Here is a 24,074-nt window from a genome sequence, read left to right on the forward strand (position 1 = left end):
ACGCCACTCTGCCAAGGAAAACAATCAACAGTTACAATTAAATTAGGAAGAGAGTCAAACTGAAACTTGGGTAGGTTAAAAATGTAGTGACCTGACCGATCTACAGGTATGTCAGTACAGTAAGGCCTAAAGACCTATAATATACATCAGACCTCAAAGCATTAATTTCTAAAAAAAATAAAATAAAATAAAATAAAATAATAATAATAATAAAATGTTAAAAAAATACTGCTGCCATCTAATGACAGTTCACCTTGTCTAAATTATATGATTGCTCACAGCATGCTCTAAAAATGAATTCAATTTTCCTTTTAGTGGTGCCTCTGTTGCTATTTATGAGATGTGATTGAGATGAACTGACCTTCTGTTCTTGTCCTCCATCTGCAAGTTGTAGACCATCTCTTCTCCAAGCAGACTCTTGGCATTGCTGCTGTCTCCCCACTTGAGTTTGAGGCTCTGGGGTCCCGCGGCAGTGCACTCCAGTCGGGGAGGGACAGGTGGCAGTGGCCTGGTGCGGGCCAGCAGGGGAGGGCAGAAGGGACCGGCACCAATCTCATTCACTGCCTGAATCTGCAGACTGACAGCACAGAGAGTCTCATTTAAACCATGTACATCAGGTGATCTTCAGGGCTGGGCAATTTTACCTGTATAAATGTGTAAACCGCTAAAGATATACCATTTACATTTGTGCTGATAGTAGTGAGCAAGACTTCCTTATGTTATGTAAAAGTAAATAGTTTATCAAATGGACTATCAGGCATTATCACATGGTTATTTTTGCTGAATTTTCTCCAAAAATAACTATAACTGAGCTAATGTGTGAGTCACTATACTACACTGATTCATGTGCATGTGTTAAAACCACGACATTTCCCTCCGCTTACAGTTGCCGTTCATGCAGGAGGTGGGCAGATGACACTCATATGAGCAGCTTCATCTGAATATGCATGTATGGATGGAGTACATGGGGTTTCACATGTTTATCAACAGGCCAACAGATGTGCACCAGTTTTGCTGTTAACCATGTGTAACACTTCATGGCATTTCCATGGCACAACAAACATACAAAATCTGCTGTAGTAGGCACACTTTAATCAGTGCTTGAAGTGCATGGTAGAAATTATATAAATAAAATTTCTTATTTTTTTCTAAGACTGAATGCATTAAGGATGAAAAGGAAAAAATATACTTTGAGTCATGATATTAAATATATATATATATAAACAAACAATTACAAAAACAATTAAATTAGGCACCAAATGTAATGTTGACTGTTAAAACTTGGCACACTTCATGAACTAACTGTAGTAAAATCAAAAAAATATTTGTTTTTTTGTTTTTTTGAGACAACAGCTATTTTTTCAGTAATTTGTAGCTTCACCTGACTGAAACTTGATATGAAATGAGATTCAGTCGATCTCTTCACACACCGCCACTGTAAAAAGTAATAAGCCACGTCATGCTAAGTCTCGCTCACTTGAGGATGCAAATAACTTCCTTAACTTTCACCTTGCTAAGCTCAATCAAATTTATATTTGTTGGTTGAAAGTGCTTTGGGTAGGAGCCCATCATTCAAGGATAATGCCTTGTCATGTTATTAAATCAAACGGAACCAAAATCAATTTCTGGGTTTAAAAAAAAAAATTGGAGGGTTGGGAGTCTGGACTGGAATTAACAGCAGCTCTCCCACAACACCAGACTGTTTGGTTGACATTTAACTGAAAACAAAACATACTTTAACCTTTCACAAGATTTCATTAGTCTGTACGCCCCTAATGACAAAAGACAATTGATCTAGGAGCGATCAAGTGGATATACAGCCTGCTTTACACTGGGTATGGCTCAAAAAACTGGTCTTGATTCACATACAGTGGGGTTCAAAAGTCTTATGTCACATCGAAATCTGGAGATTCAAAATCTTATCTTCATTTTAATTTGGAACTAAATTATGATGGCATAAAACAGAGGTATTCAACCCTGCTCCTGGAGATCCACAGCCCTGCAAAGTTTATATCTGCTTGTGATTTTGAAGCGATCCTGAAGACATTGATTAGCTGGTTCAAGTGTGTTTGATTAGGGTTGGAGCTGAACTCTGCAGGACAGTTGGTCACCAGAAGCGGGGTTGAAGACCTCTGAATAATTGAGAATGAGTAAAGCCGGGTTCACACTGTACGATCTTGGCCACGATTTGGCCGCCTGACACAAATGTTGAGAATCCTATAAGATTTCTCTGATCCTAAGCCAAAAACTGAAGTCTTTGATTGCTATTTTGACATGTTCGCCAGCAGCCGATTAATGACCGTTGCGATCAAATTTTACCTTCAACAAAATTCTGCCAGTGTCAGAAGATTTGACGTACAGTCCTACATATGGTTTCTCCCACAAAAAAAAAAATCAAAAACTAATGAGCGGAGAACCTGATGATGTAATTATTGAGACAACAAACCACCTCTTGCTCCACACACATTGTCTCAATCCCGCATTTAATGCAGTTTGTAAGGTACAGAACGTGTCACGGATTGATGTAAAACTCCAGACGGGTCTTCTTGTATGCATCTGATTTAACACACCTTGCTGTACAGTCTGACATGAATAACAACAACTGAAATCCTATAGTGTGACATGGCTTACAGCTGGGATCATGTTCATACAGACTGACAAGCAAAAGTCATAAAGGACTATTATAAATCTTATAGTGTGCACTTGGTTTAAGACATTTTTGAGATTCTGCTCTATTTGAGGCCACTTATCACTTAAAGGTGCAGTATGTAATATTGACAGCTAGTTGTTGAAATGGGTACTGATGGGTAAAATATTGGAGAGAGTTGTTTCCCCCGCCCCCTCCTCCTCAGACTCAATGCTCACGTGAATTGCCAGATTGAGGACATGCATCAGGAATGAGAGCAATTGAAAATGGAAGGCGACGAGCACCTACACTAAGTTGATGAGTTGATTTATCTGCATTTTTTATATGTCTCTGGACATACTGGACAGATGGATGCTGAGGCTTTTTAGGTTGGGTAGAATCTACGATCTCAGACCCAGTTCATTTGCTTGCGTCCATGGCTGCAATAAGCTGTGTTTTCTGCCATCTGGCAACCCGGGGTGTCAAAATACTATTGGGTAAATTGGCAGTGGGCGGGATAACAGACCAAAACAAAAACGGCAAACATATTATGCTATTTTTATGCTTTAGTAAGTCAAAAAATTACATAAAGCACCTTAAGCAAATCTGTGACATTACTACCGTAACCCATTTGTGTGAATATGAGGTACTAGCTATATTGATAAATAGAAAAGAAAAAATATTGTCCGCACACTGAAGCTACTGCTTCATACAATATATTATATATATATATATATATATATATATATATATATATATATATATATATATATATATATATATATATATATATATATATATATAAACAGCACGTTTCGACTGATTAGGTCTTCATCAGGCACAATTTACAAAGTGAGATGCAACTCTTTATAGACACAGGTGAAAGCATTAAATATAATGAACAGAGAAACGGAGCTTCTTGTATGAGCAGGGGAAATAGCAGAGGTTACACTGCCATCAGGTCAGTCAGAACACTGGCAGTAGATTACTGAGATAGCCTGGTATCAGATAATGAAATCTGTGAGTGGACTCCTGCCATCGGTTTTATTTTTTAAATACTCCAAAAGCAAATAAATGAAAAAAAAACAAAAAAAAAGCATATGAAAATAAATAAATAAAAAGTAGACTGGACGTTTTTGTTATTGTTCCACAATGGCAGAAAAATTAAGCACAGTGAGTGGGGCATAATGCGTGGCTGAGAATGCTAACCAAGAGTACAACATTATTGAGAATAAGCTTCACGACAATAAATTTAAGACACCTGGGGGAAAAATGGTCATAAGGTAGCGAGACCACCCAGTCATGTTGTATGGCTTAGAGAACTTTCGTCCTATGTTCCTGTAGAAAAAAATGTTTACTCTGAAAATCTCTTAATCTCTTTTTTTCTCTTTTCTTTCTTACAAATCAGCCCAATGCCTTGTCATAATATCCATATAACTGTTCTGTCTATTGAGGGGTGAGAAAAAAAAAAAAAAAAAAAGGTAGCGAGACCTACACTACCGTTCAAAAGATTGGGGTTGGTTCCATTTCATTAATATTTTTGAAAGGAGTATCTTATGCTTACAAAGGATGCATTTATTTGATAGTTCAGTAAAAGCAGTAATATTGTGAAATATTATTATAATTTTTAATACCTGTTTTCTATTTTAACACTGTATATTCTTATATGTAATTTATTCCTGTGATGACAAAGCTGAATTTTCAGCATGATTACTTCAGTCTTCAGTGTCACATGATCCTTCAGAAATTATTCTAATATGCTGATTTGCTGCACAGGTAACATGTCTTCTTATCATCAATGTTGAAAACAGTATTTTTGTGGAAACCATGATGTGTTTTTACAAGATTATTTGATGAATAGAAAGTTCAAAAGAACAACATTAATTTGAAATAAAAACATTTTGTATCATTATAAATGTTATTATGGTCACTCTTGATCAATTTAATGTGTCCTTGCTGATTAAAAGTATTCTTTTGGGAAAAAAACAAAACAAAATTCTTACTGACCCCAAACTATTAAACAGAAGTATGAATTGAGTGTGAGTAGGCAGAAAGAAAATCATTAAGTGGGGATCAGGTGGACATACAGAAAAATCTAAAAATCTGCAGGACCCAGCAGAAAGTGGGATGAAACTAGGGGGGAAAAAAATGAATAAATAAAAACTCATCAGTCTCACGCAGATCTCTAATTTAAAGACTATAATCAAAGCTCTCAGACAAAAACATGGGTTGCATAAGCTGGCTGATGGAGGCACTTGTATGTGCACAGTGGTGGCCTCATGCAGGGATTGATGTCCTGTTATGGACACCACTTCGTAGATACACACATAAAATCTGCCCTCTGGCCTTCTCCTTTCATTAGCTACCGATTAGCGTCATTAACACGCTGCTGTTTACCCACTGTCTTCCTGGGTAAGGGGAGGAAACATGCAGTGGGGTGACGTGGTTGTGGCGTCACACTTCGCTGAAATGGACAACTTTGCTGAATGCAAATGAGACTCAAGATGGAGCGTAACTACTCCCTGCAGTACACAGATTTGGCTCAGAGGCAATCAGAAAGCTAAGCTGTTATTATTTAAGACTGTTTTCCAATATCACAGAAGTGCTTATGTAAATCACCAGATAAATGTGATCTAGTAGACAGACTGAAGGTGTCAGAATGGTTCATGGTTGTGTGTTTTAAGTGTGTGTTTTACATACCTGTATTCATTGTCAGGCTGTAGGTTCTGCAGCACATGGCAGGTGCTGGAGTCCAGGCTGATGAGCTGCTCTCCCAGTTTAAGAGTGTAGGACATGATCTCCAGTCCATTGTTGCAGGGCTCGTCCCATTTCAAAGCCAGGCATGTGGAAGGTGAGTAGACGCCGCTGTCTGTGGGGTCGTGCTCAAGTACACACAACACTGAGACTGGGTCGGGAACGGTGGCGGGGGTCTGACAGCTCATGTGCTCGCTGTACGGTCCTGCACCTGCTTGATTCGCCGCCTTTAAAAAAAAGGGACAAGGTTTTACTTGCAGTATAATGTGCTTTAATAATAATTTTGTTTTAGGGCTGTCAATAAATTTAAAAAAATGTTAAAATTTAGCTGTCACAGTTTTATTTAATTCAACATTGACATTTTATTCACTTCTGTGATTTCTAAAAAATTACAGTAAATGACAAATTATGCCAAACTGCCAAACATAATTATACTTAGGCCTGGTATTTAGTTTTCTTTCCCTAAAAAGGAACTAAATGTATTAACACTTTAACTATGAAAAATGATTGTATTGATTGAATTAAATAACAGAATTCATGTGCCCTAATGTGATTTCTTGTGCAGTAATGATGTCACCTAAAAATTACAAGAAAAATATTCTTGATTAGAGTGACATTTATTAACACAAACTTTCTGTGTTTTATTTCATCAGCATACATTTGAAATATTAAAAACATTAGTAAACATTAAATATTTACAAATTTTATTATATGTACGTATATATATATATATATATATATATATATATATATATATATATATATATCTCAGAGAAAACGTAGTTATCTCATTCCTTTTCTGGAAAGCATTTTGAGCTGCATGACAATATTTCCTAATAAATTAAAATGATTATAGTGATTATTAATCCTCACCATATAATATCATCTCGACATGACTGTCACTAGCTCATTTATTAAAAGCATAATGACAAGAACCTTTTTACAGCCTCAGTGCGCAAGAGGATACAGTTAATGAAGCAGCAACTTTCATTGTTCTTTTCAACATTTCCTGTCATACTTTTACTACTCTAGTCATAATTAAATGGGCTAAAATGGCCAAGAGCAAACGTTAAATACGTTAAGTATGGCACAAAAGTCTATCCAAAGTTAATCCATTCAACTTCTATCCAAAGTTTTCTCATTTTGGTTTGAGTCGTGAAGCTGCAGCAGAGCGACACACCACAGCCATGAAAAAGTACTATAATAAAACCACTTTGTGCGCTAATCAGTTATTTTGGCTTTGCTACTCCCAAGGGCATTGTGTCTTAAGGCTGATTTATACTTCTGTGCCGGACCTACATCGTAGCCTCTACGCATTGGTTTTCATTTATACTTCTGTGTTGTTGTCCTCGTTGACGTGCAATTACACATGCAGACCGCTAGTAGGCAGTGTCCACGAGCTTATGAGGAAATGTGACACTATTGCAGATTTTTGACCTGAAGGAGGGGTTCTAGCAGACCAATCACAGCACTTGTATGGGGTTAGAGTCCCGCCTAAAGTATTGCGGTCATGGATCAAAAAATAATAAGCATGAATCAAAAATTTAAAAACACATGTAAAAATATATTGCACAAACTGAAACAAATAATGCAAAATGATTAGAATGGCAAAGAAAGTGGTCACGGATAAAAATATAATAAGCGTGAATAGAAAAATTAAAAGCGCATTTAAAAAAACAAGCATGAATCAAAACTTTAAACACATTAAAAATGATATTGCACAAATCTTAAACTTGTGTTTATGTGTTTTTAAAAGTTGTTTTCCTTGCTTTTATTACTCTGTACTTTTTGCTCTCTTACATTTTTTGTTCATATTTTACTCTTTTGTACGCTTGTGCCGTTTTTCTCTTTGCTCTTCTTTCCATGTTTCGCTCTTGCGTTTCCAAATGTTGCAGTTCGAGTTTAATGTAAATTAGAGCGGGCTTAAGTGTCACCATTGGTCCACTAGTTCTAGATTGACAGCTCCTCCTCTAGCCAATCAATCGAAAAGATGGAGATGACATTTTGCACAGTTTGTACTGGCAAAACATTTCACATCAGCAATAAATTGTTCCGTACTTTAAAAGAATTGTTGAACAATAAATATGGTGTAAATGAAAAGAACCCTTCAGTGACAGTTATACCTGTAGTCTGCAGTAGTAATGAGTAGCAGGTGTCAGGTCTGAGATCTCACACTGCGTGTCAGGGCCACAGTAGATCAGCTCCATGGGCTCCTCCTCTCGGCCCCACTCCAGACGGTACTCAGAGATGTCGGCCCCTGAGCTCTCTGGACTCTGAAAGAGAGAGAGAGGGGCAGTGCATTAAAAAAAAAGCTATTGGCTGATTGTTTGAACTTCAGCTCATCTGACCATCAATAATGACAGTATTTCTTTGCTGAATGTGTTAATGTATGATCTATGTCCTATTATTGATGGGTCTGCTTTAAATATGATAAACTACCTCCCAGCTGACCAGCACACAGGTATTGGACATTAAGGTGAGGGATGGCGCCGCACATTGGCTGGGAGGACCAGCTGCGGTTGTTATTTCTGTTGGTTCAGAGAACTGCCCATACTGTGAGCAGAAGAGAGAGAGAGAGAGAGAGAGAGAGAGAGAGAGAGAGAGAGAGAGAGAGAGAGAGAGAGAGAGAGAGAGAGAGAGAGAGAAAGTAGTGCAAATTAATATTCAAAACATAACATGAAATGTCTCATAGGTGCATTTCTATCAGAATACAATATGAAAAACAAATAAAACACTTAAGACCGAGACAATCATCCTTGTGAAAACAAAGCATGTTTCCAGTACTGCAATCTGATACGAGACGCATCGATTCCTCACTTTTGGGAGTTTGCCTCACACAAACAATGAAAAGTAAACAGAGAAAAGGATTAAATTCAGTCCTTTGGCTCTAGCGCTTACTCTGAATGTTGTATTAACACTCCCGCAAAAGAAACAGGAAACTACTTAAATTGAACAAAGAAAAATATAAAGGAGAAAAAAGACAGCCATAGCTGATCTCTGCCTTCCTGAAGTAAATCATAATTATGACATCAATAATCATAATTCTGAGACATACCAAGTGATCAGATTAGATTAAAATTTTCAAATTATGACGAATTTAAAACTATAGAATACAAATTCAGAATTATCAGATAAAAAGTAAGAATTAGAGTACAATAAAACAATTTGGCTAAGTCGAAATTGACAAAAAAATGGGTCATAATTGACTGAATATTGCTTAATTTTGACTTTGTATCTGAAAATTTCCATTTTGTCAATTATGACTGTCATGATATCAACTTTTTGTCATAATTATGACTTATTTATGAATTATATCTCATAATTTCAACTTTTTATCTCACAACAATTATAACTTAGCATTTCATAATTTCAACTTTTAATCTCATTATGATTCCACTGGTTCCTCACATTCCAGATGGATTCATATAATGATTGGCTGGAGAGGAACGAGGTGCTGCGATCAACTGAAAACTGAACCTGAGGTGCATTATGGTAGGTTGTCTATCAATGAGCTAGTCGATTAGTGCGGTCGATGAATTTCTGTAGGTTTTTTCAGAAGTTTAGCATTATTATTATTAGTGGCTTTAGAAAACAAATGAAGAATCACAATTTGATTATTGAATTGTTGAGCATCACTCACCCCTGCCTCGTTGGCGGCACGCAGGCGAAAGCTGTAGGTGGCGCCGGGGAGCAGACTGCCCACGGTGCACTCCAGATCAGAGCCGTGATAGACCTCAGTGGGCTCTGACTCTCCCTCCCTCATTTCCAAACTGTACTCACTCACCTCACATGCCCCCTCAGAGGAGGGACAATCTGAGATGAGGGACAGAGACAAAGCACTTCAGTACAACAGAAATTACAGGTTCAATTCAACCTTTATAACGAAAGTAAGGGGTTTAAGTTCTTCTAAGACAAAGCAAATTTTACCACTTCTTTACAACTTCAAGCTTTACCAAGCTTCACAATTTCAGTTTAAAGTTTCTTGTCCAAAAGCCTGAATCCAAAGTGTTCACTTGGAAAGTCTGGAATCAGCAGCTCAGCAGACACAGAACTCACTCCCGCTGAGGGTGTTTAGCTTTTAACTCCCTACTGATAGCTTTGGCACAGGAAGTATGTGAGTCAAGCACACTTCAAGAGCACCATTCTAGTCTACAACTAAAAAAAATGTGCATGTTGAGAATGTTACATTGAGGAAATGTAGCAAAAATGGTGGAAATATTGATCTTACACTGTTTCTGGATATGACAAAACGGTTTACTTGTGTGAATGCCATAGAGGGGCTTGGTGAAATGTAATTACACATCATCATAAATAAATGTGAAACTGCAGAGATCTTGGGACAATGTAATTTACCAACTTAATAACGCTTCTTGATAGCATTACTTATAAAGCATTGTGTTAGTAACACTGTGGGTCACTACCTTGAATACAGTGTATGTTGCTTTGTATAGAAACATAAAATGCAAAAATGTGAACATGAAAAAGTGGCTAAGGAGTGAAAAACTCTCAGAAGTGTGATGTATTGGAAGGACAGAGAGTTTATGTATTCATAGAATCTTACCCCACTGTAAGTGTACTTCTTTGTGCTTGGCTTTACCCACAATTCTGGGAGGTTGGCAACGTCCTGGAGCTACAGATAGTGTACGCACAGGCAGACACTCAGAGCACTGCAAGGACACAAGCATAACAATTATGTATCTATAACTATAACTGTAGCAAAATGTACGGTAGTATAAATCACATACAAAAGGTTTCAGGTCAGTAAGATTTTTTAAGAAAGAAATTAATGCTTTTATTCAAAAGGGACACATTACATTGATCAAAAATAACAGTAAAGTCCTTTGTTGTTACAAAAAAAAGTATATTTCAGACAAATGCTGCTCATCAAAGAATCCTGGAAAAAAAAGTATCACGGTTTCCAAAAAAATAAAATAAAAAAATTAAAAATTAAGCAGCACAACTGTTTTTAAACATTGAAAATAACAAAATGTTTCTTGAGCAGCAAATCAGCATATTACAATGATTTCTGAAGGATAATATGACACTGGAGATTTAAGTAATGAGAGAGTAATGGAGTAATGATTGGAATAATACCATCACAGGAATAAACTATATTTTAACATTTTTAAAAATTGAAAACAGTTATTTTAGACTGTAATAATCATAATGTTACTGCATTCATTTTTGATCAAATAGCCTTGGTGAGCATAAGAGACTTCTTTCAAGAATACTAACTTTATCAACCCCAAACTTTTGAACGGTAGTGTATATAATGCATTTTGGACTGAATTTATACACAAATTGGCCATAAAATGTAATCCAATCTTTATTTTCAAAAGTCACAACATCAAACAAGCAATGATAAGTTATGATTTCTTTTACTGCTAACACACAAAAAGAGCATTTCACACCAGACTTCTCAAGAACATTGCTGAACTGAAACGGTTTGAAAATTTCTCCTGAACTTTTGTGAGGTTAGAAGGTTAATGGAGGTAACTGCTTTTAAAGGAAGGTCAACCAATTGTTAAAATCCAAACTTTTCCCACCCATGAATGTTTAAATGGTCTGTTCAAGTGAAAAATTAACAGTCTGTGTGTTTTTCTATTGTTGTACTTTTTTCCTGCAAATGTCCAGCTATAGACTCTCATTCTTTCTAAATGCATTTTTTTTTTCTCGCGAGTCCATTTGGACAGATGTGACGTACAGCTGTTGTAATAGATGTGAGTTACCTGGCTGTGGCCACCTGTGCTGATGCTGCAGGTGCGCAGTCTGTACATTGTGCCGGGTTTCAAGTCCTCACACTCACACTCTGTGGCAGGCCCGCTGTATGCAATGTCCCACTGATTGGCTACCGAATACAAGGCTTAAAAAAGTTAAACATTCGCAGGGAAATCACTTTCAAAAAGTTATTCAGTCAGTCAGTTATCCATGTAAACCATCAACTGTTCCCAAAGTTTAATTAATCCATTGCAAGATAAACACATAGGTATCAACGAACATGCAAGCATTGGGTATTTTTGGCTATATGAAATTCCTTTTAGAGAAATAAAAGCTCTGACAACATCTGTGTAAGAAAAGAAATACAGATGTGACAGCATGAGGACACAATAAGATTAATTATGAAATTATCTTATGTTTTTGTAAAAAAAATTCATGTGAAAAAGGAAAAAAGCTAGAAAAAGACTAGATGGATTTCTAAATACTTCTGAAATAAAATTAAGATGCAAGGACAAAAACATACTTAAACATGCAGGCAGATGGTGAATGACAGTGAAGCACTGTGACATATACATTAATACATACCATCAGAATTTCCTTCTGAAATCTCTAAGAGGTATTTCAAGATTTCTGAACCTCCATTGTCTTGTGGAGGATCTGTAGTGACAATACAGACAGGATATTATAAATACACACACACACACACACATATAGAGATACATTTGCCAAAAAACACTCACAGCCCCCCTTAAAAAGTACCCAAACAACAAAACACTTAAAATGAGACAGTGACTGACTACTAGCTGTTAGGTATACAATATGGTATAGTACATAACAGATAAAGTAGTATAAAAATATTTTTCATTTATTTTTTCCTGCTGTCCACTTAAAATGTTAGTAATGTTGTTTGCACCAAAAACTATTTAGTAATTTACAGTTTGAGCCAGAATTAAGCAGCTTGTTTTTTACTACTGTAAGAAATAAAACAAAGCATGGTCTTATTGTACGCTGAACTCATATTTTAAAAGATATAAAGGAAAATTGATTTCTCATGAAATGACTCTACATGTATTCAGACTTGATTTTTATTAGGCTGTTGTATCCCTTTGCATTGACTGAGCAAAAACTTTTCAAGTCTAAACTCCCTGAGTCAAAACTAAATTTTAGACATTGCCCTTGAAGTTTATTGCAGCTGTCAGAAATCTACTGTTTGGTTCGTTACTGTGGGGAAATAAAGTGGTATTTATCACGCACAGAACACAATACAACCGCAGACCTTGTCCTACTCTCCTTTGCAAACAAAGAACTAGACTGGAAAGTGGCAGAACCCAAGCAGAGCATCACAAAGAAAGACATCAAAATGAAGTGCAGTGTGACTCACACATCAGATAGAGACGAAGCTATACCAGTACTAAAGGACATTACATTGTCTATGTTTGTAAACACACAATTTTACAACTTTATTTTTAATATTAACATTAAATATTTGCAGATTTTTCTTCTTGATTTCCAAGATTAAATCTCAAGCTCGAAAGATCAAGCTCAAAAGAAAAACCGATTGCATTTGCCTCCAAACATAAATGAGATTTCCAATTTCCCCTCACAGCAAGAAACCAATTCAGCAAATGCAACAACTCCAACTGAACATTTTTGCTGCACAAACAGCCATACCCCATTTGACACTGAAGCTGTAGGGTCTGATAGAGCCCTTGATGCAGGGTCTGGAGGGGGGTCCAGGTTTGTCTGGACTGGTGTTACACACCAGCACCTCACTGGGACTGCTTCTGCCCTCCAAATTAGAGGCTATGAGCTGCAAGACACAAAAACAAGACAGAAGAGGCTTAATTCTGTACATTAATGATTTTCTGCCCTTTTAGTTCATCAGATGAACAAGTCTGATTGCTTAGAAAAGCACAACTCCTGTCAAATTGCATAATTTGAGATATCATTAACTCATGGGTTCATTCAAATCTTTAAGTCTAACTATTAGCAATGGACCCTTTTCACATTTCTGGGGTTCTCAGAAGAAGAAGAAGAAAAAAAAAGAAACACTTTTAGCTGTAGGAAGGTGTTTTGTCAGTGAATCATAATGAATAAATGAATGTTTACAGGTTTCAAAAAGTGGCAAATAAGAGACATGCATGATACATTTCAACATATAATTAAAAAAAAAAAAAAAAAAAAAATTTAGTCTCATCTTCAAGCATATAAAACGTAAGATTATCCAAAAATAGAAACCTTTACACAGCCTACTAAAGAGCTTCTGTACGCAAACAATTGATCACAAATGCAGAGGTAATGACATAACACATTTACACACTCCCATTGTTTGCACCTGCAGCTTTAATGGATGCCTTCACTTAAAAAAAGACAAAAAAACCCTAGAGGTGTGTGCACCATTTAGGGGAATTACTATTAATTATGAAAGCACTTAAGCCAGACCCACACACTGCATTACAGCAGCACTTGACGTGGGCTGCAGTTCACTCATAATTGGATAGGAGAGTTCTCTATATGAACGTGACAGAAGAAAATATTTGTGATGATAAAAAAACAACAACTGTGGTATGAGTCAGTGGAGCACAGAGAAAGGTTAAAGCAGTTTGTTGCCACTGTAATAAACAATGTATGACTCTAGCCTTAATTTGTCAGGTGTCCCTGTAACACAAACACGCTTCCTGCACATATAGTTACTCACCCACACAGTGGAACAAAAACATACAAAATGCTGTGTGTACCTGTGAAGATCATGTGTCAAACGCAGCACACTTCTGGCTAATAATTATTACAAAAGCGCTTGACCAAAACATGAGGTCACTACGACTTGGCAATTAATATTTGACCTGTACTTTAGAGAGAGCATTATTCTTTTCAAAACAGACAAACGCACCTCTTTGGTATTTTTGAGCTTGTCAGTGTTCCAATATGAGCTTTCAAGTCTCTTTAACATTTATTTGTGGTTTCCTTTTGTCAAACATTCTTTCATTTCACAGATCATACTGAATCAACAAGCTTTAAATATAAATTTACATATTCCTCGCAGAACTAAAACTTTATATATACAAAGAAGATGCACTCATTTTACTCGTATGAGAGAAAGTGCAACGCGCAATATGGCGGAATAAGTCCCGCCTTCTAAATAAAAGAGCCAGTTGATCATTGATAAAGTCAGTGTGTTACTGAAAATGCTGTTAAAAGCTCCGGTTGCTATAGAAACAGTCAGTGTTTTGAGACGTGCGCTTAGGATTGCAAATGTGCATTGGCTGGTCTAGCCTGAAATATACTTTTTTTTTTAACGCTATTTGAGCATAAGAAACACAATTTATGGGCAAGTCCACGTCAGATTTTGTTGCGGATTTGAAAAATGTTAATTAATTGTGAGTTCGGCAAGCATGTTTTTGAGATTTCAGGATTCCCCCATTCAAGTAGATAGGACTTAGTCTTGGATGCCTGAAAGAGCTGCCCAAGGTGTTGCAAATTCCTTGAAAGGGTTGCAGAATAATTTTTGTTATTTATTGGTCTGTCCACTCCAAATTTTGTGCACAATGTGATTTCACTGTAGGCCTGTTTGCATGGTTTTGTTATACTTGTGTATGAGTCCTTGGCTTATCCTGAGCAGTGAAGCAGCCAGTAATTCCCAATATGATCTGCACATTTATGTTCCACAGTTCCACAACGATGCTGTGATCCAGCTTTGTCCCTCAGCACAAAAGGGACTAAAAGGATATTAAAATTTTAAAAAAGAAGCAATTTTTATAATTTATTTTTATTTTAATGACGAGCATCTAACATCTAGGGGTGCATAAACTTATGAACTCTATAAATCACACAATGTCATTATTTGTGATATTCAAAGCTATACGTGGAAAATTGCATTCACTCACCCTGAATTTATACTGTGTGCTTCTCTTCAGACCCTCTACAGTACATGTCAAGTTTTCTCCAGTGTACTTTGGGTGAAACTCTGTTCCCTGCAGAAATAAGCACAAAAGCTTATGTCACTGTTTACGCCACAGCAAGTAGTGATGGGAATCTTAAAGAATCTATAATTTTTATTTTTAAATAACAATTCTTAATAAAAGAGCAACTCCTCAATATCTGGTTCCAGAGGCGGCCCTTTGCAATTCGGAGGCCAATTTCAAAGAAACAGTTGGAAGCCTCTCCTTGGTGGAACAATGAAAATGTCAAAGAAACACTAATGGAGTCGAATGTTATAAAAAAATATTTGGTTCAAATATTTTTTGAAAATTGGCAAAACAACCAAATGCCATGGGGGTTCAAGTATGTTGGACTTGAGTATGTGGAAATCATGCTATAACTGATGACACTTCTGCCATCTAAATAACGTACAATGTTCTCTTCCTGGATCTCCAGCGTGTATGTAACAGGTTCCTCTGCGGTACAGCCATCTGGCCGGCTCCACTCCAGCGTGATCCATGTGATGCCGGCACGCACCAGCCGAGGAGCGTGGGGCAAGTGGGGCAGACTTCCAGTCGTGTAGAAGATCACCTCAGGACTAAAGCCACTGAAAAACAAGACAGGAGACAGAAAATTACATACACACACACACACACACATATATATACACATACATACATACACAAAATCAAATTAAAATTTATTCAGACACCTTGAACATTTCATTCATTAATACAGTTTATTCACTATAGTTTAAAAAAAATGGAAATAAAATATGACAAGATCTCAGAGTTAAACTGTGTCAGAAAAAATGAATCTTAATTATGTCAGATAACACTTAAGCAAAACATGGCCAGGTCAAAATGTCTGAATAATTTTTGATTCCAAATTTTTATCAGTTTTACTGGTAGTCCACTGTATGAAGAATTTTTGGGTATAATATGTCACAGTTTACTTTATTTTGCTATCCTTACTTACATAAATGAACTATAGTGTCCTGCACCCACTAGTAAAAATATATCAAAAATGTCTGAATAGTTTTTGGTTTGACTACAATATATATATATATATATATAAAAAATATGTAGAACAGCCAGGAATGGAGATTTTTTAGTTTTTTGGTTATCCATCAGGAAGGTCGTATAAGTGTGATTTGTATAAACTTAAAAAAACTTTAAAAAAGCCTCAACATCTTATTGCAAGAGCTGTGTTCATTTGCATCCCTCAAAGGGCGGACACTTTGATTGAGTTTATTTTTAAGCACAGCTCCAATATGAATAACTTCCAGGCTGACTTATTGAATTTGAATAGTTTTCCTCTCCTCTCGATAGCGGCTTTAAATCTAGTTTCTTCCAATTAACTGTTTGTGACAAGTTTACTAGAGCCCTCAGTATTTACTGTGTGAGAGTGTCTATAACTGCCACTGGGAAACAGGAGATGTTAAATGAGCTTCTTTCAGTTAAGAAAGTAATAAAAAATGTCCCTTTAGACTGGGTGAAAGGTGGTTTGCTGGAGGTAGAGTCTCATATTTCAGCAGTGTTGCTTCACTCTCTGAATGTGTCTAAGGTATTAATGTCAGGAGATGGAGGAGATGAGGGATGGTGAACATCTTTCCTCAACATTTCTACCCACTGGACCAAACTTTACTTATTTTACAGATATATTCTATATATATTCCATAGATTTGGGCGGGAGGCAATTCATGATTTTTTTTTCTCCTCTTTTTAAAAAAAGAATATTATATACATAAAAAAAACCCATATTAAATTATATCAATAGAAATTATTTTAAAATTATTTTTGTATAATTTTTTTTTTCTATGTGTTAAAAAAATATATATAGAGGGGTAAAATGGCGAAATGAATAAATAGAGAGAGGAGGGAAAGAGAGAGAATGCTCCACTGGCTGTCTGTTCTTCTGCATCAAGGTGACTTTATGGCTCTCCTCCTCCATTATGACTTGAGGGATGGTGATACGATCAGATCACAGAAGGATAATGGGATTATTTTGTCACACACACAGGGTTTAATATGCATCCTATATGACTCATATTACCTTCTAATTCAAAGCTCAAATCATAGTTGGTCAAACAATGTTTGGATCTTTGGCTGTATCCTAGCTTGCACACAATCCATATTAAATACTACGAAAGACTAAAGGTTAATGTGTTTTAGTGTGTAGTGGGAGTATGTAAATTGGGATGCAGCAAAAGTGTGTCTGTGTATGTGTTTAATGGTGCTTTCACATTTGGTTTGATTGCCTGGTCCGAACCTGAGTTCCATTGCTTCCCCCTCCCCCTGTGACCACTGGACTGTTTTCACATTATATTATTTGGGTCCAAACCATGGTGTGTTTTCATAATCAAAGCAGTAGCCGTTTACCCTTGTTGACTGATAACGAGAACAAAAGAGAAAGCAGCAAATTGCATAGCGTTGCTCAACTCTCTTTTATATTTTTGTTTTTTGAATTTTTGTTTTCAAAGCGTCACACATAACGGCACTTGCGTCTATCTGCCACGAATGTACAGCAAATGTTCTCAAGACCACCAGAGTAAATTTCTTTTCAAGGCAAGCAGAAATGAGATATACCATCTCTCTGCTTGGAGTGCATCAGTCACGCATGTTAGGAAAGTGAGTGAAAGCACACACAAACACACAGTTTTATCAAATAGACTCTGGTACGGTTTGTGGGTGTGCACCTGAGTTCGGAAAACAGTTCACATCATCCAAAAGAACCAAACTTTGGCATCAATCGAACCCGGATGTGCACCAAAAGTGGTAGTGTGAAAGCCACCATGCATATGATTCTGCAGTGATACCTCATTCCTATGTCGTTGCGTGCCGCCACCCGAAACGTGTAGGCCATGGCTGGACACAGATGTGTGAGTTTGTAGTGCCTTTGGCTTCCGAAGTAACATTCTCTGAAAATGTTGTTCTTTTTGCCCTAATAGATAAAGTGGAGTAACACATACATTTCAGTCACTACATTACATAAAATCATTGAAGCCATTCAGCTTCTCAAAACCACTGTAATCATAGCTGGAGTGAGAAATGCATGAGTGACAACAGTGTGCTGTGGTCTGTGAAGAATGCAGAGACATCAGTCAGATATGAATTTTTAAATAGAGTGAATGTGAACAGTGCTGATGTCAAAGAGGCGTCATTAGCGTTGAAATGCAGTTCAAACAGGAGGCCCTTTTACTGAATGAAAAGAAACGGAATGATAATAATAATAATAAACCTTTTAAAGTCTTTCCTGTGGAAAAAAAAATATATAGTAATACCTCATCCCACTCTAAAAGGTAACTGGTGATTTTCGATCCATTATCAACTGGTGCCTGAGAGAGGAGAGAAATAAAAAGAAACAAATTAGAAGCAGACAAAAAGAAGGAAAACTGGAAGAAAACCTTATTTCCTGATAAAATTAGTGATATAACAGGAAGTACTGTGTACTGGACCATGAAAATCTATAAGTAGTTAACCCAGTCATTTACTCACACTCATGTTTTTCCAAAACTCTTAACTTTCTTTCTTATTCTGAACACATAAGAAGAGTTTAAGCTTCTCTTTGTCATACAATGAACATGATTTGTGATTAGGGACTGTCAAGCTCTTTAAAAAAAGAAAGAAAGAACCACACCATAACCATGTCCATATGACTTGTGCTATATATTCCATGATGTAGTGATGTAAAAATTGGTCTTAATATATACACTACTACTATCAAAAGCTTGGGGTCAGTAAATTAATCAAGTGTGACATAAGAGACATTTATAATGCTACAAAAGATTACTATTTCAAATAAATGATGTGCTCTGCTGTTTTCAACATTGATAATAATAATAAATGTTTTATGCGCAGCAAATCAGCATATTAGAATGATTTCTAAAGGATCATGTGACACTGAAGACTGGAGTAATGATACCGAAAATTCAGCTTTGTCATCACAGGAATAAATTACATTTTAAATCATATCAAAATAGAAAGCAGTTATTTTAAATTGTATATTTTTCAACATTACTATTTTTTACTGTATTTTGATCAAATAATTGTAGCCTTGCTGAGCACAAGAGACTTTCAAAAACATTAAAAAACAGTGTACCTTCAGAAAGCTTGAAATAGCGCACGAGTCATATGGACGCATATCTAGTCACCATTTACTCTCATTGTACAGAAAAGAGCAGCGTGAACATCTTTTTTTCTTTTCCTCCTCTTATATTCCAGAGAAGAAAGAAAGTCATACAGGTTTGGAACAACATGAGGGTCAGAATTTTTATTTTTAGGTGAACTATCTCTTTAATACTTCAGGAAGGTGGACCATCTCCTTTAAATCTACCAGGCTCATTAGGCTTGAAAGAGTTCTCATCCGTAATAAAACTTTACAAATTTTTTAAAAGAATTAACAAAATTAGTCCTATATGTCTGATGCCAAGGAAACGATTTGGCTATGGCTTTAACTTCCATACTTATATGGGATAAACAGCAGTCTCACCTTCCACTGCAGGGTAAGCGTGCTCTTTGTGCGGTGGGATAGTTTAGGGGGCAGTGGGCAGTCTGGGGTACTGCTGTGGGTGGTGAAGGCCCCCACCTCAGAGCACGAACCCTTCACAGAATTGCACACAGCATTCACTCTGAGAAAGACAAACACACATTCATTTAGAAGACAGAGTTCATTTAAAGTGATCTATACTAAATTTATAGCAGAAATTGTGAGGGGGAAAATAACCTTTTTGTGTTTTCCATAGAAGAAACTTACAGTGCCATTCGAGGTGTACATTTTAACAGTAATCAAACTCATGACCTTCTAGCGCCAGTTAAGTTACAGGAACAAAAGCACAGCTGTGCCTTGTTCAATACTCCACTACACTACAATCAAAAGTTCAATATATTTTCTGATTGAGTGCACATTGCTTTTACAATTCCAGGAAATTGCTTTTAAAAAAGGATGAGTTAAAGTCTTAAAGCGCTCCACTTCACCTCATTGCTTATTCTTGTGCTGGAAAAGGTGGGACAAAATTAATCTGGCCACACATGACATTTCTCAACAGGTCGCTTAGATTTATAAAGAGCAAAAAAATAATCACTCTTAGGGGCAAATGAAACATTCAGGGTCACATCTGACTGCAGAGACAGAGAGTCTCCCCACTATCCCTTAATCAGAACATATATTCAGGTACTAGTCCCACTGCTGCCAGGGGTCAAAGCTCGACCGAAAACTCAGCTGACAATTTCAATGCGTTTTAATGAGGATCCAGGAGGAGCACTGGATTCTCCATTAACAAGAGCTCCCGATGACAGAACAGACTAGCATTGCCTATCCCCGGCAAAGATTACATCAGATGGGCTTAGAGGTTCTTTGAGGACCAGTACATGCATCATATTTAAGCATGACCTTTCCAGCGCTGTGATGCACAGCACTTTTGGCTCAATTAATCACAGGTAACAGGCAGATCATTAGAGGGACATTTAGGTAGAGCTGAGGACATTAAACAAAAGTGGAAGTTAAAAATTATGACTAATATTCCATTAATGTTAACTTCGATCAATGACGCCTGCAGCCATATGACTGTACGCACTGTGTGTACCATGAGAGGGCACTAGTTAATGCCGTTTTTATTTTCACATAATTTTTAAATTGATTATTAATCTATCTGTGTACACTCATGACATATTGAGAAAGCAAGAGAGAATGAGAATAAATAAAGGTGTGCGTTTGTGTGTTGTAAAGTCAAATGTGTGTATGCGTGCATGGGTGAAAGGAAATCTGATTGGCTTATTTAGTTTTGTTTAATTGATGCTTTTTCCACACACACACAAAAAAATTAATAGTTAATGTTTAAAACCAAGCTCAACATGAGTAAACACTCTCTAAAAGAGCTAAACTTGATTGAAAAATTTGCCAAAGGGTCTAAAACTCCTGAAATGAAACCTCTTAAATCTTTGAAACATTTCTCTGTTTCAGGAAAAGATTCAAAGCATCAAGAGTGTCGAAAACATTGCCAGTCATAAACCCAAGTGCGCAAGCAGCTTTGTTTTTTTTTGTTGTTGTTTTTTTTTTATCCATTAAGCACAAATAAAACCCTGACAAAATGTGTTAAGTTTTCTGATAATATAATTCACATATTAAAGTATGGCAATAAATTAAATGTAACAACAACTATAATTGCAATAACACTAATTATAATATTTTCAACCAGTTCTGTGCGTACCGAGATAAAATCCTGCATGCGCCCCTGACTTCGATTACGTATAAAAAAAAAAAATAAAATAAAATAAAAAAAAGAGAGAGAGAAAACTGCAGATAACTAATGACAATACTGTTCATCTGAAATAGCATGAATTTCTGGGAAAATGGGCTCTACAGTAATAGTTTGAACTACTGTTCCTGCACATGTTCTTGCACAAGGCAGACTGCAAGAAAAAAAGTTGACAGCACTTACCTTACGTGGTAGTCTGTTGCTGGTCTGAGATCTTTTAAATTGCATTCCAACTCCTCTCCACTGAAAAGATACACACACATGATGGTTACTAACCTTAATGGATGCCAGCAATAGAGTTAGGGTGCTGTTCAAAGTGCAAAATTGACTTTCATAAGGAATGCTGTTCAGTTATTACTGAGCTCAACTGCTCAAGGGAAAAAAACTCTGAGTGGTTTTGGCTTGATAGATTTTAGGGTTTCCTGCGACCATTTTTCCTGCTGGTGTGACTATATTTTGTTAGAAGTCACATTAGAGTTGAAATTGCCCCATTCTTTTAGATTATGCTCTGTCATTTTCTTTTTGCGTGTGGGAAACAAACAAAGGCAAACATTCAAAAGTGGGCCGGAACAGAGCTACCCGACTGTGAGGCCAAATTGAACAGTGCTGCACAAACCAAATTTAAATGCAATACGAGTAGTGCATCCCATTTAAATATGAAAAAAATCTGTTACATAAACCTCAATGGGAATGGCAAATTACTTTAATATGCAAGTTGAAACCATATTAAACATCCATGACATTATAAACAGCACTGGTGAGGAAAACAGGAAAAATCTATTTATGCACAAACATAAATTAGAAGGTTTGTGTCCACATATCACCCTTTTTATCCATGGATTTACTGTAGTGACTATGGTATTTTGGCAGAAATGTTGTATATTTATACAAAATATTATTATAGTTTAATATAATACAATAAAATATAATTAATGAAATAAAATAAAATAAAATATAATATTCCCTATAATTTTCACCAGCACCACTGCTTTCATGTGTTAGTCTGGAGTCATGCTTTGAGACTCATGCTTCAAAGGGGTGATGACAGGGTGTGAGGGGTCTGATTATCTTTCCTGTCTGCTCTCTGGATATTGAATCATACACGTCCTGGTGGGAGAACAGGCTGCATCCAATGATTCTTTCAGCTCAATGGATGATGTGTTCATGTCTAATTTGCTCCCTTGTGGTGAACACTTGTTAATTTATGAGAACAAAGACTTCTCAAGGATTCTGAGCAGACTACACAGCTCCTCTGTGATTATATACTGCAGTCTATCTTACCTATAGATGACACGGTACTGGCCATTACGACCCTTGTCTGAGAGAGTGACCTCGTAGCTGCAGGTAAAGGGGTGTCCGTTACTGTGCCTGTCTCTGTTCTGGAGGCCTGCTGGTGGAGCCCAAGTTAGTCGAGCTGTCCGGGCCTGGATATTAATAGCCTGTGCAGCAAACACAGAACAAAGAGCATCTACTGTAGAATCTGAAACAATATTACTGTATCAGTCATATCTAGTGTCTCTGAATATGTGGGTAGGTGACGCACACAAGTCAATTCATTCTTTAAAAAAAATAATAAACATAAAGATAAAATGTGTAAATGTAAACAATTTTAGTTGCCATTACTGGTCATTATTTTTTTTATAGGAAAACGTTTGTCAATTATTCTGTCATCATTTATTCCTTATTAATATATTTGTAATATTTAAGTATAAATACTCGATTTAGTCTCTCAATTAATATGATCATAATACTGCAGGACATGCCACTATCAAAACGACTTCATGTCAACCACCACTGTATAAACATGCTGGAAAAACAAATCGTTGTTATAATCCAAGACTATGAATTCACAAGCGATAGACATTTTAAAAAAACACAGTGATTTTCTCAAAAACAGCTTTCAAATGTTGCTGTAAAGAGCTCCAGTAAAGCAGCCAAATCCAATTTAAGTCAAAATTGGAAGGAGCAAGTCATTTTGAAGAGAGTTTGTGGGATTGTCATTTCATTATGAGGTTAGCATACAGTTAACCCAACTTTGAAACTATTAATTTGCTAAACCTACCAGGATTATAGACCTGCAACAAAAAAAAAAAAAGAAAGAAAAAAAGTAACAACCAAAAAACAACAGAAAAAAACATGGCTAGTTAAGAATCTGTCCACCATGTCAGGTAAGAAATTACTCAAAAAGACTTTAATGTGACTGTGTAAATTATATTGTGAAGACATAAAACAAAACAAACATCTCCTCAACTTTTAAAGGGTTAGTTCACCCAAAATTGAACATTATCCCATTACTTACTCATCCTCATCTTCTTTCAGATGAACACAATCGGAGATATATTTAAAAATATCCTTGCTCCTCCGAGCTTTATAATGGTTGTGAATGTGGGGCCACATTTTGAAGGAAAAAAAAAAAAAAAAATTAATAAAAAGTTATCCATATGGCCCCAGTGGGTTAATAAGGGCCTTTTGAAGTAAAGCGATGGGTTTTTGTAAGAAGAACATCCATATTTAAAACTTTTTTAACTATAATAACTAGCTTTCGGCAGATGGCTGTACGCAAGTCAAGTTCCGGCGGAAGAGCAACCTTTGACCCGATGCATGATGTAATGACAAACGCGGAAGCGCGGAGGACAGAGGAAAACACTGGACACGAATTAGAAGTCTACAACGAGAAATTTTAAAAAGAAATGTTGGAGGACATAGAAATAAGAGAAGAGGAGCTTCAGTTTGTTGCACAGCCCTATTTGTTTAAACCGCGAGCAGCATTTAAGCTTACGCTACTCCTCCATCATACGTCGT

General features: G+C 36.4%; 1 protein-coding gene across 2 annotated transcripts in view; it reads right to left on the reverse strand.

The window, feature by feature from the left end:
- fndc3ba (fibronectin type III domain containing 3Ba) overlaps nt 1–24,074 on the reverse strand; it is a 140,603-nt gene that overhangs the window by 13,794 nt on the left and 102,735 nt on the right. For both annotated transcript variants that reach the window (XM_051917714.1, XM_051917722.1), the window contains 16 exons: nt 22,554–22,711; nt 21,456–21,515; nt 19,508–19,646; nt 18,300–18,353; nt 17,835–17,959; nt 15,449–15,623; nt 14,983–15,069; nt 12,770–12,908; nt 11,684–11,755; nt 11,110–11,228; nt 9,942–10,047; nt 9,021–9,193; nt 7,820–7,933; nt 7,504–7,653; nt 5,327–5,607; nt 362–577 (listed from right to left, as the gene is read on the reverse strand). In XM_051917714.1, coding sequence (XP_051773674.1) covers nt 362–577; nt 5,327–5,607; nt 7,504–7,653; nt 7,820–7,933; nt 9,021–9,193; nt 9,942–10,047; nt 11,110–11,228; nt 11,684–11,755; nt 12,770–12,908; nt 14,983–15,069; nt 15,449–15,623; nt 17,835–17,959; nt 18,300–18,353; nt 19,508–19,646; nt 21,456–21,515; nt 22,554–22,711 — 2,168 coding nt within the window. The remainder of the gene's footprint in view (nt 1–361; nt 578–5,326; nt 5,608–7,503; nt 7,654–7,819; nt 7,934–9,020; nt 9,194–9,941; nt 10,048–11,109; nt 11,229–11,683; nt 11,756–12,769; nt 12,909–14,982; nt 15,070–15,448; nt 15,624–17,834; nt 17,960–18,299; nt 18,354–19,507; nt 19,647–21,455; nt 21,516–22,553; nt 22,712–24,074) is intronic.

The sequence above is a fragment of the Ctenopharyngodon idella genome, chromosome 2 (assembly GCF_019924925.1).
Source record: "Ctenopharyngodon idella isolate HZGC_01 chromosome 2, HZGC01, whole genome shotgun sequence".
NCBI lineage: Eukaryota > Metazoa > Chordata > Actinopteri > Cypriniformes > Xenocyprididae > Ctenopharyngodon > Ctenopharyngodon idella.